The sequence below is a fragment of the Poecilia formosa genome, unplaced genomic scaffold (genome assembly GCF_000485575.1).
Source record: "Poecilia formosa unplaced genomic scaffold, Poecilia_formosa-5.1.2 Scaffold145, whole genome shotgun sequence".
NCBI classification, from domain to species: domain Eukaryota; kingdom Metazoa; phylum Chordata; class Actinopteri; order Cyprinodontiformes; family Poeciliidae; genus Poecilia; species Poecilia formosa.
The window spans coordinates 1,138,864-1,155,074 of record NW_006800084.1 but is presented as its reverse complement, the minus strand read 5'-3'; the positions used below and the strand labels follow the sequence as shown (position 1 = coordinate 1,155,074).

The window sequence follows — 16,211 nt, the reverse complement described above, 5'->3', positions numbered from 1 at the left end:
TTTTCTCTTTCTCTCTCTCTCTGACTCTCTTTTTGTTTCCCTATTTGTAATATTATTCAGACAGCCTTAATCCAGTTTACGGGTTATTCTTTCAGCTGAGGAAGTGAATTTGTACTAATTTTGTACTTAGACCTCATAATTCACACACAGTTGGCACAAGACGTTAATACTTTTGTACGTCTGTTTTAATGATTGATTAAATTAAAAGTTATCTTATCAAAAAGACATAATAAAATAAGAGTTTATGCTTTGAACATTAAGAAACTTAAAAGAAAACTTCAGTTTATTTCTAGATTAGGCTTACTTGCTAAAAACGGGGGATCTGATCAATATGTGTGTTTTTTATTTATTTATTTTTTTTTAATGATTTTGAATACAAGCCCTCAGTCTGTATGAAGATGACATTTCCAGTTCCTTTGTAAATGGCAGGTTTAAACCACAGGCTGCACTCAGATCTGAACAGGAAGGAAGGACCGCTGAAACCGATGAAGGTGGGAGTGACGACTGGGGGGGTTTGTCATGTTTGTTTCAGTGAACAGAGGATTTTTCTGAAAGCAAGACAGTCTGAACAGAGAAGTTTAATGAAGGCTGCACAGATACTAATGCAATGTTTCAAACACAAAAAGGAGAAGCATGTGAGAGTAGTTCTGTGAAACATGAAAGACTGGCAGGAAAAAACGATGCTGCAACATGGAAAGGAGGAAGAAAAATACACGTGTGCATCTCCATAAATTACAACATGATTGGAAAGTTTATCTCAAAGTGAAAACTCATGTAGATTTACTACACACAGGTGGATAGATTCAAACATTTATTTCAACAAACTTTGACTATTTTGGCTTATGAAAATCCAAACTTTAGCTTCTACATGATATCTGAATATAACTCAAGATCAATTTAAAACAAAAGCTTTTTAATAGAGATGTCGGACGACTGAAAGTATCTCTAGATGTTTTCCAACCGCACTTTTTTTCCCCTTTCACTTAACTTTCCACTTCCGTGGTTTTCACTCGCTGTGAAGGATGTTGTTGACTACCTGCTGCTTCATGATTATGATTATGTGATATAATCCCTTTGCCTATTATTATCCTAATTTTCTCAACAACTGAATTTCAGGTTTTCATTCACAGTGAGACAAAATCCTCAAAATGATCAGAAACACACACGTGAATTAAACCCATCTAAATTAAATCATATATATGTCATGAAGAAGCACATTAACTCTCGGATCCTCATCTCACCTGCTGCGTGTTGTTGGCCGTGTAGGGCAGCATGGTCGACACATGAAACATGATCTCGTAGTCCTGGTAGCGCGTGTAGAGGGAATGCGTTCCGGTGGAGTCGGCTGCGTTTGCACAGAAACAGAGAAACAGACGCGGAGAGGAATCAGTCACCATCTCCAAGCTGAAAGCACAAACTGTCACGGCCCGGCTGAAATCTGAAGGGATGAAAGCTCGGAGATAATCAGCAGCGATTGCGCCGTTTCTCAGTCATTACTCAGATTACATGTGGCGAGATAGGAGTTATCTCAGGCTTTCAGTGGGACACTGATGCCCTTCGGATACCAGCACTGCGACAAAGTGAGATGCAGCTAATAGATGGAGTTGGGGGGGGGGGGGGGGAAGCAGCTCACTCTTGTTATCCAGCTGAGCTCGGTATTTCTCCCAGCCCTTCAGCCGCACCCGCTCTCCGAGCAGATCAAGGAACTCCTCGAACGCCGGGCCGGAGCTCTCGTTGTTGTACATGTCCTCCTCGGAGCTCTGTCCGGCGCGGCAGTACATCACACCGACCTTCCTCTGAAAGTTCAGCTGCACAAAAAGAGAGCGGTGCAAACATTTCAACATGGATTCGTATTTGCTTCTGCGATATGTTAAACCTCGGTCTGGAACTTTTATATCCGGGCAAAATAATGCTAGAAGCTTATTGATGAAATGTACATATATCTGAGCTTTAAAAATGTAAGTTTTAACCCTGTGGTGATCAAAATAAAGTCCATATAACATTTGGCACCAAATTTCAGCATCTAATTTGTTTTGCATTTCATAATTTAAACAAATGAGATTCACACAAGAGGTGTATGTAAACTTATGACCTTGAATGTAGACTGAGACATGACAAGGTTTAGACCAGGGGTGTCCAAACTTTTTTATAACATCCATGGGCAAAAATCCTCAACAAGAGTGTGAAAAAAAAAAGAAATAAAATTCAAAATTAAATTCATTTAACTTTTTACCCGCTCAACAGTAAACATAAAATATTTTTAACTAAGCAAATAAAATAGATATTTTCTGCCTTATTTTAAAAAAAATAAAATAAACAAGGCAGCTACATTACAAATTTATTTTGGGCTCGATTGAAGAAAACTGAAAAAGATTTAATCTATTCTCAGTGATAAAAAAATAATTTAGGTTACTCGTTTTTTGAAAACATTTATTGTATTCAGCCAAGTTTTAATAGTTAAAAGCAGATTTGGATGCTACAAAGTCTGCTTTAGTATTTAATGACCCTATTTACCATAAAATTAAAGGGAAATCTGAAAGCATTTTTATTAAATCCTTTAGGCTTCAAGGTATATGTGGTCGTTTTTGACAAGCACAACCTGAACTTTGTCAATTTACACTTATTTTTTTTTCTTTTGGATAGTCTGTGACTGCATATTAGACCTTGAGTCACATAAAACCTGAGTTGGAAAATGTTACTTTTTTCCACTGTGAAACCCACAAATATTCACAGCAAATGGTTTTGATAACTTAGAATGACAACATACACTGTGAATTTCTTAAAATATGAATACTTATTGTGTTGTATCTGACATTTTGTGGGAAGATTTTAATTTGTCGATCATATTTTTGTTTTTATTGGGGGGGGGAGGAAAGGTCTCCATCTGCATCAACCACAAATTTTTATCATTTTTGCAGCACAAAAACGGTCCAGCTCCACAAATGGCCCTGGTTTTGATATTCGATGCTAACTTTTAAAGCTCCGCTGCAGGGTCTGGTATCCCGGATGTGACGTCACTCACCCCTTGTTCGTCCAGCTTGAGCAGCGTGTCCCGGACCTTCGGGGAGTTGGAAGCCAGGCGGAGGCAGTGCAGGTTGAGCTCAGGCATGATGAACTCCAGCAGCCGCTTGGGGGACAGGCCCCTCGGGGTTGTGTGACGGGCGGCCGACGGCACAGACTCCTCCAGGATGGAGCCTCGAAGCGTCTTCATCTGAGCAGCGGATCCAGCAAGTTACTTTTACAACCCCTTAACCAGAAGAGAGAGGTGGGAAAAAGGGAAAGTTTTTTACCTCTGTGGTGCGGAAAATGATCCTGTAATTGTACTGAGCTCCGCTGGAGCCCTCTTTCTCATCCCGGCGGAAGCTGATGGCCACGGGGCCAAGGCGGTCGTCAATCCCAAAGAAGTTCTGGTGTTCTGGAAGAAAATCAGAGAAATTTAAATATCACTTTTATTATGGACAACAAATACGAGTTGGAATGATGACCGAGGACAATATTAATAACTGAAAATTAAGCTCATATCAGCATAAATTAGCAAAAAAAAAAAAAGTTAAATATGGAAATATGGTAAGAACGTTGTAGCTTAACCCTTCCAGATCGAACGTGACGGCGACAACACAGCCAAATTTGCAGTACCGTAATTCCGCCACACGTTGCGCTATCTGAAAAATTCCAACGGTTTCTGAAAGGAGAGACGTTGCGCTTTCCTGCCAATATCAGGTTATTACGGTAATTTCACTCCCGCCATTGCAGTGTGAAATTAATCAAGAGGGGCGCTCTGCCGTGATACAGTAAACTGCGAAAAATAACTTGATAAATATTGAAAGTTCCAGTTGTTATGAATAAAATGGCAATATATATTTACTCACAGGACATTTAATGAACTTCATACAATTTGAATAAGCAAAAATATCCAGGCGTAGACTTGAAACTTACAACTCAATTAAAAAACATACATTCAAAACTGCAGGCAGTAAAAAAGCACTTAACACACAAGACTTTGTTAAATGGAAAAAGGGGTAAAACTTTTTAGTTTTCACTCATTCTCATTCAGTACTTCCTCATATCATCCAAAGACACTTCTGCTCATATTGTCTTGAATATAAACTAAATATTTAAACACACAGGCTAATTTTAGCAAGACCTGAGGGAGAGTATGTGCATCATGAATGAACATGGATGATATCAAAGTACTTTATTTATGAGGCTCTCTAAGGAAGAAACAAGAATTATTCATTAAGATGAGTGTACTGTTGTGTTTATCCCAGAAATATCCTGATGCTGCTAAGTGCAAAATTATTCATACCCCTACCAGATTTAGGTTTAAAGTTGTGGTGAAAAATAGAGGAACCAACTTTATGGACAGACTAATACGTTTAGGCACGTGGACTTAATAAGGATTCTTATGAAACACCAAAAGGTTTGTTGTTAAATAAAAAATATCCTACAGAAAAATGTCAAATGAATCGATCACACAATCACTCAAACAGGCTGAATGGCTAAACCTGAAACAAAATGTAATCACCTTAAATGTCTAATAGTTTATTCTGACTGGAAGTAATATTAACATTTTGGAGTGACCCGGCAGAGAAGCAGCGGAGGAAGCCAAACATTAGGGTGATGGTTAATAGGCCGTCCAATCTCAAGAGAGTTGAACAAAACTGCTGTATATAAATTAAAAAAGATGTTAAAAATTTCTTTGCTCCTGACACTCTGTGAGCACTGATTTTTAATCTTTTGAGACATGGATACTTCATTTTCATTCAGAAATAAACTTCTTGGTTGAATGAAGATAATTTGACATCAAGTTAATTATTTTGTGCTAACTCCACCTCTTTCATCTGTTCCTCATTTTGACTAGTGATACTAAAATTTGCACAGCAAAGCCATTATTGGTACCACTAATACAATGATACTGCATAAAGTATAGCTGGTATGTTTTGTAAAAATATTGCAGTCACTTAATCTCCCACCAAAAATAGGAAAAATCCCATATTATGAAATAATCATTATTAACTCAACCACAGGTTGTCCTGTGAGTATGGTACTGCTGCCATCATCACTTTGCAGGATAAGACTTGTGGGGTTTTTTTGTACATTTTCACATAGGTGGAGAAGAAGAAGAGAGATATTTGACAGTTTCTCTGAACGATCTCAAAAGATCCTCCGGTAACATTTTATTTGTTCACCTCAACCCATTGCTGTGTTGATTTGGCAATAATTTGGATTCTCATGCTGAATCTTTGATTTTCTGGCAAGGTTTTTATTTAAAAGTTTCCCCGTAGCTTTAGGACTCCATGATGACAGGAACTCCAACAAGGTTCCCTGGGCCTTGGAAAGAGATGCACATCCTCCACTGCACTTAACAGCAACCTTGAGGTGTTTGGATGTATATGCTGTTTATAGGAGTAGTTATACTTATGATAAAAGGGCCAGAGGAGAGTACCTAAAAAACTTACTAAAGTCACAGTTTAACTACTTCAACATATTTTTACCCAAGTAAAAGTAAAAAAAAAAAATAGCCATCCAAGAAATGACTCAAGAATAAAAAAGTATTTGGTAAAAAGTTGACTTAAGTACTGAGTGACTGATCAAATTACATCATTGGACATATTAAAGTATAGAGTTAAATGGAAATGTTGGTATGTTAAGGACGAAAATGACAATAATTCATCTAAGCAACAAAAAAATAATCAGGCAAAATAAATTTTTTCCAAATAAGTTTTTCTTAGTAAAACTGCAGGTGTCTTATTCTGGTGAATTTTTGGTTAAAACATGTTTGTTTTTCATTTAGTGGGTAGAGAATCCAGAAATTTTACGCAAGCAAAAGTAGAGATACTTCATACTAAAATTACTCAAGTAAAAGTAAAAAGTACAATGCGGTAAAAATATTTCTAAAAGTTAATTTAATTGAGTAAATGTTTGAATAGGACATGAAATGTGTTGTTTTAGGATGCATTTTTTGATGACAGAATAATTAATGAAATTAAAAGTAGTTTTTTTTTCACTATATTTTCCAGATTTTTTCTAAAAAACTATAATTTTTTGCAGACTTCTGCATGTTGTTCTGCTTTTACTGACTCTGAATCCTGACTCAAACCAGAAAACGTAAAGCTCCCTCCCACCACTGTGCAACGTCTCACTCACCCTTCAGGTAGAAATATTTGCGGTAGTAATGCGCTCCCAGGTCTGCGTGCTCTATGAAGTAGTTGCTCTTCCCCTGCAGCTGGATGTTGCTCTCCCTGGGCTCCTCCAGCACAGACACGGCATCGTTGGGGGTCCGCAGGGTCGAGCAGAGCTCCGTTCTGCAAGCCGACCGCCCCAGGCCCACCTGCTCCTCGCCTCCCGTCTCGTTACGGAAGTGCGGACAGCTGAGCAGCAGCTCGTTATCGTTGCCGTCGCCTTCGTCCAGCAGTGACTGCTCCTGGTCGTCGGCGTTCCCTCCACTGCCCCCGCCTCCCTGTGCTGGTGAGGCAGGAGTGGTCTGGGCCAGGGGGCGGAGCTGGGAGGCAGCCGACGCCCCTGAGGTGATATTCTTCTTGCGACCGATGCTGTCCCTGTTTGTGGCGACCTCTGTGAGGTCGAACAGGATGCTCTGAACATCGTAGTGGGCAAAGTTCCTCACCCACGCGCCGCCTCCCAGGTGGTCGTACGGGCCGGGCTGAGGGATCTGAGGGGGCGTAAGTTTGGACTTTTTACTAAGACCTTCAGGCTTGGGTGGTTTAGCGGGTTTCGGGGAGTCTCCGACAGACCTGGACAGATCTCGGAAGAACCCATCCGGCTCTGGAAGGTTGCCCTCCAGGCCTAAAAGCAGGAAAGGGTCTTTAAAGCGGAGAGCGTTTGGACTCAGGGGGCCGTGGTTCTCCCCGCTCGGCTCCTGGCCTTGAGTTTGTCTCTCCAGCGACGACAGGCTGCCGTACTCCCTGTGCAGATGCACACCTGAGTCTCCCTGAGGCCCCGTGCCCGTTTTCTCACCAGCTGCTCGGATTACTTTCCCTGACGTTTTCCCGGAGGAGTCCAAGTCTCCCAGGGTTACATCACTGTTACTTCTTTGCATGATGTGGCCCCGCCCTACCGACCGCAGATTCAACCCCACGCGGCTCGGAGTGAGGCTGCAGTCTGCATCGGCGCCGTCGCCGGGCCTCCTGGGAGGCCACTCCACCACTCCCGCTTCCCGTTTGGGGTCAAAATTGACGGTGGCGAGGGGCGGGCGCATGTTCTGGCGGCGGAACTTGCGAATGAAGAGGTCGTCTGACTGCATGGTGCCTGAGGAATCAAACTTAATCTGACAATCTTCTCCCTGGAGCTTCCTGCTTAACTCTTCATCCAGGTGTCTGAGATGCTGGTGTGAAAATGGGATGCTGAGTATGAAAATGGAAAATCCAGCTAAGTGAAAGCAACTATTATTTTCTCATTCGCACCACTTAAGATGGACGAACTCTCTCGACCTCTGGGCTCTCATAGGGGCCTCTGTGGGACACCGCTCTTCGTCAATGAGTTCTTGAGTGGGAATGAAGAAGTCGGAAGGGAAACCGCGCTGTTGGTCGCTGGACGGGTCCATCCACGTGTGCAGATGTGCGTTTAGTTTGAGTTAAACATGCGAGGATCATCACTGGAGCCTGTCTCTATGCCCTCTGTGTCGGAGAGGTGCTGCCTTCGTCAAGCGGTCAAACATGGCATCCCCTGGTGTGCACTGCCCAGCACCTGCAGCCGTCATCCACAGACCAGCTGCGTGGAAAAATATAGAAAAAAAAATACTGTTTTAGCTTCAGACTCTTTATTATTAAGATGCAAGAGCAAAACATTTACCACTGGATTTGCAAAAGTGTTTTCACCCCTGAAACTTTTTCACCTTACGTTGCAACCACAAACTTCAACGTGTCTTATTGCGAATTATTTGATCAACCAACACAAAGGAGCACATAATTAAGTGGAAAACAAAACATTTTCTGATAAATGAAAACAATCTGAAAAGTTGTGTGTGTCCCTTATTTCATCTTCCATCTTCAATCTTTGGGGGTTTCTCTTTCCTAACTTTCCCATAGATAGAGGCTGATTTTATCCCTCCTATTCTTTACAAAATAACTTAAGATCGTGGACTGGATGGAGACTGTAAACATACATTTTCAAGTCTTATTACAGATTTTCAATTTGATTTAGATCTAAACTTTGACTTGGTCGTTCTTGCCCATAATCTCTAGCTGCATGTTTGGAGTCGTCGTTCTGCTTTAATGTAAACATCTGATATCGGGTTTGAAAGTCTGAGCCATTTCTTCCTGGTTTGACTTGTGTTTAGCTCCAACTCTATCCCACTCATGATGCTGCCACCACCAAGTTCAACTATGAGGACGATGTGTTTTACAACTTTTTGCATAGTTAGTTATTCATCAGACCTCTTGTTTTGCATGTGGGCAATAGATTTAATCTTCATCTTTAGCTTGTGGTCAACTACAAAGTGGACTCTTTATGGCTTTGTTTAACCGATCACCTCCAGAAAGGAAAGTTTTCCCACCTCAACTGATGTCAACTCTGGGGGAGCTGCAGAGTTACCAGTACTGCTTCTCAAATTAATGATCTCCCTTGAGTTTTCCTGCTATAAACTTCTGCACAGCTTTATCCTGGATCTGTCTATTATAAAAAATAAATAAACACTTTTTTTTTTGGTCTATCATATGCCAGGAAAATACACTGAAATGCGTCAAGTGACGTCACAAAATGTGGAAAAAGTTCTCGTGGTGTGAGAACTTTTGCAAGGCATTGACTGTAGAACAAAACGCAGCACGCAAGAGATTCCAGGAAAGGCCTTATAAAAAAGATAAACAAGCACCAGATCCAAACAATACACCAGCAAGCAGCCCTGACATGTGTTTTATTGTGGCGTAATAACTCCGCTCCTCTGTTTTCTCATTATTATTCTTTCCTTTAGTCACTTTCCGCTCCAAAGTTTCCCTAAATAGTTCAAACTTAAAGCTGAGCACATGCTCACAATAGACCTTATTAAAACAGGGGAGGGGGCCCTTCCTGGCTCACTGACAGTCTGCCAGCACACGAGAAAAATAAGTGCAAGCCGCCTCGCTCCACCACATACGCTCACACACACACAAACAAACACGGCTGGCGTCTAACTCACCCACCAAATTCCAAAACGGCTCACACACTCATTCAGATCCACGTCGTTTTTGGTGCTTTTAATAGAGTCGTTTAAAAACCCACAAAAGTGCTACAAGTCATAAAACCGTGAGCTTCCCTTTTTTATAAGTGGAACTAAACTCCGTGGAGGTTTTAATAGCAACTTACCCTAAAAATGGACTGTGCGTTCGGTAGAGATGAGCCTGCTTCTGTCATTATTTGTCACTCGAGCGCCGTCTTTAACCAGACTTACGTCAAGCAGCTCGAGCTGAAGCCTTTCGTCGCTGTCAGTAAGGTGCAGGGCTTCTTCCTGTCTGACTTTTTCACATGCATCTTCCTCTCGCTTGCAGCCGTACAGAGCAGGTGCAGAGGTGCAGCGCAGCGACCAGCAAAAGCCTGATGCACACGCGTACCCAGCTGCGTCTCTGTCGCCTGACAGGACGGCATATCAGGGAGAAATCTTCTTAAATCACTTTGCAGCTTCTATTTGAGAACTTTTATTTGTTTTAAGAAAGAAGGAAAGTCCATTTAGGGTGGTTAAGTAAACGTATGTCCTCACAAATGTACAAACTCGCACAAATAAACTCTGTGAAAAAAAATTCACAGAGTCAAGAGAGGAAGTCACAAGAAATCTTTGCTTCCCTCCATGACTACTTAAACACTGTATTCATTTCCGCACAGTCAGAGAACGCATTGGCATATGTTTTAATTTTTCAGAGAAAAGCCATTAAAGAAAGATGGAAGCTGGATAGATCCCAGTTTCTGGAGGGCAGATTGGTTTCAAAACCAAATCGAGAAATGACGAGAGCAAAGAGGGGGCCGATGTCAGAGGAAATGCACTTGTAAACGCCTTGCTTGATCTCTTCACAAGAAATGAATGACTAACAGTTACGACACAGAGATGAAGCACAAATTTCAGCACAACTTTTGGGATGAAAAGGACAGTGTTACACAAATGAAAAGTATTTGGTGTGCATTTCTTCTCGTTCCCTTCTCCCCTGACACACCTATCTAAATAACATCTGGTGCAGCCGACTGTCTGGATTTCTCTGCACTCCGCCTCCACGGGGATCACTTATGGCGCTGCGCATTAAACTCAATACACTCCGCTTCCAGCTCTGACCAGCTTCCCTGTCTCTGCTGAAGAAAAGCATCATCACAGCATGATGATGCCACTACTGCCGCACCACGGGGACGGCTCTCTTTGAACCGAACTCTTAAAACTAGCTTCACTGCCTCGTAAAATTATTCGTCGCCCCTTGTGCTTTTCCTTCATTTTGTCATGTTACAGCCACAGACTTTAGTCTTCTTTAAAAGGATTTAATGATGTCACCAACACAAAATAATTGTCAGATGAGAGTAAAACAATCCAGGATTTTTCAAACTGAAAAGTGTAACACGCATTTCTATTCACCCCCTTTCACTTTGATACCCCAAAATAATATCCGGTGCAACCAACTGCGTGGGTTGAACCTATTAATTAGACTTTTCCTTTTGAGCTGCTTTTCTGTATATCCTGTATGCCCAGGATATACATTTTAAACATTCAAAACAAAGCTTTAACCATGACAGGTAAAATGAAAATGTGAATTTACTCACATCATGCGCTCTGTCATTTTCATCAATGAAACACAGAGCTGTAAAAATAAACTTTAAGCTTCAGTGTTTCTACTTATCACATCAGGGGAATGATACTTTTTTTTTTTTTTTTTATTTTTTTTTTTTAACAAAAATCAATGAATTACACGGAACAACATTTTATTTGGGACCTTTTAGCTCATCCAGGTTCCTCTCACAAAGGGATTTCCCGTATTTAGCCTTCTGACTGGCCAGCGTTCGTTCACACAGTGAAAGCTCTGTGCTGCAGCTATATGATGCCAAGGCTTCTTGCATTGAAAACCCGCTCATGTTTCTCACAAGGAGCTTTCAGATGTTTCTAAATAGCACTACCAGTGCAGCAGACTCATACAGTTTCTACCAGATTGTAATGCTATGCTGCAGGATTGTCTGCGTGTTTTCAAGGTGTTGGGAAAATCACCCGGGTCTAAATGTTAGAGTAAGGGTTTTTTGCAGCAGCAGCAGCAGCAGGTTTTTTTCTTTGTTGCTCAAAAATCCCAGTTTGCCTTCATGTTATTCCAGCACAAAAACAGAAAGTCCAGCGTTGACCAGAAACTACCTACAACAACAGCGCCTGTACTAAAACTTGGATACCGTCGGCCTCCAACACTCGTGAACCGCGGTTTGTCTGAAGCGACGCTTCTTTGTGGTTTCTGCTGCGCCACGGATTCAAAATGACCAATCGGGTTCAGAGCTGATGACGTCAGAGTCAGTGACCTCAGCCTGATTTAGCTGGAATCATTACGAACGGCACGGACAATAGGGAAAGACAATGAAGGTCAGAAATAGATTATAATCTTGTATTTTAGTGACAGAGAAGTTTCTTTGGTTCCACATGTGACAAGTCTGAAGCAGCAGGTATAATTCTGTAAAGTTGTTGAATACGTTTATGGCTTCAGTAAGTCGCTGATTCAAACCTTTTTTAATTTGCTTGTGTTGACGGATTGGCCGTAAAGCCTCTCTTCAATTTGCCTCCTGGATTTTAGCCAGACGAAGAGATAAAAATATGGGGTTCAAAATCCTTTCAACATTGTTTTTGCCAAATTTCTCTTATGTTTCAACACAAAAATATATTTAAGTCCTGTTTTTACTAAACAAAACTAGATTTTTTAAGGGGGCAAGGTTAAGACAAAATATCTGGGCGAGAGTTAAAATCCAGAGTGAAACAGATGTTTTCACATATTAATATATCCAGATAATTGAGTTTTATCTTCCTTGTTCTTGTTTTTGGATATATCTAGATTCCTTATGGTCTACTTTTATATCCCAGTTTTAAAATTATTTTTTTTGTTTTTTTTTTCTAGTTAATACTCACATATTTGAATCTGTAAAGTTCAATTCAGCATGTGTAGCATTAGATTTAAATAACTGTGGAACCTGGAGAAGACCATATTGTTTACAGACAATCTTCACTTTGTTTTAACCATGCATGTGTTTCTCAGAAACCCAAACGAAACTGAACTGTGTGGTGTAGAGTAGCGATTCTCAGGCCTTGTCCTGGATGTTTTAGATGCGTCTCTACTCCAAAACGCCAGAATTAAACAACTGGATTGCTTCCTTGGTTCAGTCATTAATCTAAAATTTTGTGTTGAAGAGGCAAAACATCAGGGATCAAAGCTGAAACAGAAACAGCTGTAGAGAAAGTGCCTCGTTAATCAACAAACGACAAATCTTTGGAAAAATAAACTCCTTAAGTACATGAAATAAATATGAAAAATTTGGTAAAACCTTTGACTTTATAAACACACCTCACCATTGCTTGTAGACTTAGAATTAAGAAGTCAAATTGCTTTAGAAATCATCAGATAAATCTGCTAGATTAGGTTAGTTCCTGAAACTAATCTAAAAAGTAACTTCATAAGAGAAATCTGGCTACTGTGATACGAGATAATTTGGAATTAAATAATAATAAATTACTTCCCATATATTTAACAAGCAAATCATTCATCTGCTCACCTTCAGTAAGATGTGAGGCCTTCGATCAGATCCTCATTGATCTCGAGCAGCGTTTGACACAAAAATAACTCTTTAACTAACCAGAACTTGTCACTGAACAAGTAGTGTGCCAGCTGTAGAGAAGTTTGAGATATACCTGACCCAGAAGTACAAAGAGGAAGTGAAAGGTTTTGTCACTGCCCCCTTAGGTTTCTGCTCATCTTTAATAGCAGCCCTTACTGGGTAATTTAGCTGAATTTCCCAGCTGCATGTACCAGAGTATCTTCTGAAATGACACAGAAATGTCCTGAATTGCTTCCTCTGATACAATTTTTTTTTTTTTTAGCTCAGCTTTGTCTTTCAGCTACACCCCCCTGAAAAAAACACAGAGAAAAAAATTTGCTACTAACCCAAATCGTGCTATTCCACGTTGTTTTTTTTGTTTTGTTTTTAAAGATAAAAGTGGAAATATAACCAGAAGTGTGATATTTTTAAGTGTAGATGTTCCTTTCTGATAATGAGGTACGATAAACACGAGAAGCGTTAAAGAACGCGTTCGAACGCAACCTGTTCTGATCACATCTTTAAATGCATTTCTAATGTGTTTGCACCAACTAGACCTGATCTGACTCTTAGCCGCCACATTCTTTAAAATTCATCAACAAGTGCACAAAAAAGACGAAACCAGCCTCTTCGCATCACTCTGGGTTTAAAAGAAAGAGAAAAAAAAACCTGGCTTCTCAAAAACACGACGTAATATCATGTGAAATTCTTCACTCTTGCGAACAGATCTGATCGGTCACTCCTGATGCTTGTGTGCTGAACTAAAAAGAAGCCTGTGCACAATCTGCAGATATCTACTTCCTCTGAATACAGCTGCAGGCTACAAGTACACATGGCTGACATCATCATTGTGGCAGAGTTGAGTCAGTTTCTAATAAAAGTACACGCTGCTGAAACTGTCCCACTGTCCACGCAGAGCGATGCCAGTGAGAAACACAATCGATCGCTCTTTCGCTTTGCACAAAGACGCAAATTCTTCCTTGCTGCGATCAGCGCGCACGCATGTACTCCTCTCTTGAAGATACGGTCAATCTATTTAGACAAAATATGCAAGTGTCCTCCTCATCCTCCTGCATTTCTCCCTCTACCACATTAATTCGATCTGTTCATTATCTTCACCTGCTGAATACGTTTCAGGGTTGTCTGGGTTAATTAGTAGGCGAGAATCTGAGCCCACCTTGGACGGGCCAAAGTTCATCACATAGCGATCTGAAACGCGGACACCAACTCTCTGCACGCATCAAGAGAATCAATGAGTCTCCGATTAACTTGTGGGAACCAAAGTACCGAAAAGGAACATGCAAAAAAAAAAAAAAAACCTATGTGGGATTTGAACCCACAACTTTCTTCTTGAGAAGCAGCAGCACAAAACCTTGCCCTGCCATGACTGTGACATATGTGCAACATATAACGCTGGTGCACAATTTTTTGAATCTTTAAGTTTACTTTGTCCGTCTAAGGATCTTTGGCAAGGCCAGCTGTTGTAATTTACCCAGGAATTTGCATCGCTGCTTTTCTCCGCAGATTGGAAATGTTTTGCTGAAAATGTCATGATTTGTAAAAGGGCTTTTTCCCTTTTCCCTTTATTTTATTCTTCTCTTTCTCCATCATAAAACATTTCAAACGTTTAGCTTTATAACCTCATATTATGTTAAGCACTTGCTCTTATTCTCTACGATGGATGTTTGTTTTTCCACTAAGGAGATATTATCCTCCACAAGATGTATCAAGTAGCAGGTTATGGATTTAAGACTGTAAAAATTGATCTTGTGCATTTCTGCCTGCTGTGGGTTTTTGTATATTTAGATCTCTCTTCTGGGCTGGGTGGGATCGCTTTTCGTGTTTGCCCATTTTGGTTTGTTTTTTTTTTTAAAAACAACAACTTTGTAATCATATTTTAGTTATACAACTGTACCTCACGGCACCATATTTATCTTTAACCACAAATGCTCTCAGTTTTGTGGAAGCTGCTAATTCTTATTAATTAACAGCAACACAGTTATTCGCTGGTTTCTTTTTGCCATGCAGTTCATGATGTCCAGGATTTTTCCTGAAGACGTTGAATAGCTAGAATATGTAGAGAGAGGCTGCTGCTAGCTGTCCTGTGTAGCTCAGATCATGCTAACAGGGCTGGGCTCTGTCCCTGGGAAACTTAATAATGAATGAACAAAGGCAGCGGCTTTAAATCCTGCAACTCAGAATGAAAACTCAGAAGACAAATAGGATCTAAATGTTGTTTTCCAATGTTTGAGGCCCATAGGAAAGAATGATTTCTGCTCAGATCTGAGCATTATAATAGAGACCCATCCATTCACTCCACTCAGGGTAGCTTGGTATCAAAATTAGATGAGATTATTCCTTATTTATGAGTGTAAAATAATTAAAAAGTACATAAATAAAGCATAAAAGTATTGGCACTGAGTATGTGAATAGCATAAGGCCCAAAAGTCAAAAGGCGGGTTAACATAATCTGTTTTCTCTCAGAGAAACTAAGATTTTGATTAGAGTTTTAAAAAAATCTTGTTTTCTTTGATAGAAATATGTTTGTATTAAATTAAACTGTGATTAAACTGGAGTGATTCCTTGCTTGTTGGATCAGACTTGCAAATGATTGCATGTTAGTTTGAATTGGATAATTTTGAATGATTTTGAAGAGAGTATAAATTATGTAACGTCTGATACGATGATAGCGGTCTATCTCCAGCAGTCAGTGGATGTTTCATTGTGAGACGACTGTGAAATATTTAAAGTGAAACACATTTGTTGAACCTTGGAAACTGATTCACACAAACTGAACTTTTTTTCTCATTTTGTAAGATTACCACCAAAAATTCAGTGTATTAAATTGATATTTTGTGTGAGAGACCAACACAAAGTCACACATATAGGTCAAGCCTGTTTTTATGACAATGTAAAAAATCTGAAAAGTGTGGCTCTCTTTTTTTCTGCTTCAGTGCAACCAATTAATCATCCAATTAGTAGATGCAATTCACCTGTGTACTTTAATCTCAGGATAAATCCATCTGATCTGTGAAGGTTTCAGAGCATCAGTGAACAAATGGCAAAAACCTGAATTTCTGTTGAGATTTAGATCCAATAATAGAGTCTGGAGAGTGAATGCAGCAAAATGTGACTCTCCAAGGTAAAGTCTGGGGGGGTTGAATACAGGTGCACACTTCATTAGCCTATCACCGTCAACTATTTGATGTTTCTGCTCTTCACAGGACAAAATGTGGAAAAGTTCAAAGGATATAAATACTTTTGGTGCCATTTCCGAAAATGGAATCTATTTTTACACACATCTGGATCTTATTTATTGGATTGTGCCTCTTTCCCTTCCACCCTGCCTTTGTTCTTCTTGCTCCTGATTCATGTTGAAGGCCACTGCTGACCACTGCTAACTGATGACAGCAAGTACCGCTTCCACATTAAGCCTGGGACAAGGTTAACGAGGCTCTGGTGTAAAA

General features: G+C 40.2%; 1 protein-coding gene across 5 annotated transcripts in view; it reads right to left on the bottom strand.

Moving 5' to 3' along the window:
• Window positions 1–16,211, bottom strand: part of sipa1 (signal-induced proliferation-associated 1) — a 48,225-nt gene that overhangs the window by 17,276 nt on the left and 14,738 nt on the right. For 4 of the 5 annotated variants that reach the window (XM_007563213.2, XM_007563212.2, XM_007563218.2 and 1 more), the window contains 5 exons: window positions 6,148–7,728; window positions 3,291–3,415; window positions 3,023–3,211; window positions 1,634–1,808; window positions 1,242–1,345 (listed from right to left, as the gene is read on the bottom strand). In XM_007563213.2, the coding sequence (XP_007563275.1) occupies window positions 1,242–1,345; window positions 1,634–1,808; window positions 3,023–3,211; window positions 3,291–3,415; window positions 6,148–7,261 (1,707 nt within the window). In that variant the 5' untranslated portion in view covers window positions 7,262–7,728. Of the gene's footprint in view, window positions 1–1,241; window positions 1,346–1,633; window positions 1,809–3,022; window positions 3,212–3,290; window positions 3,416–6,147; window positions 7,729–9,297; window positions 9,424–16,211 lie in introns of those variants that run through there. The other variant, XM_007563216.2, reaches the window with a different exon arrangement.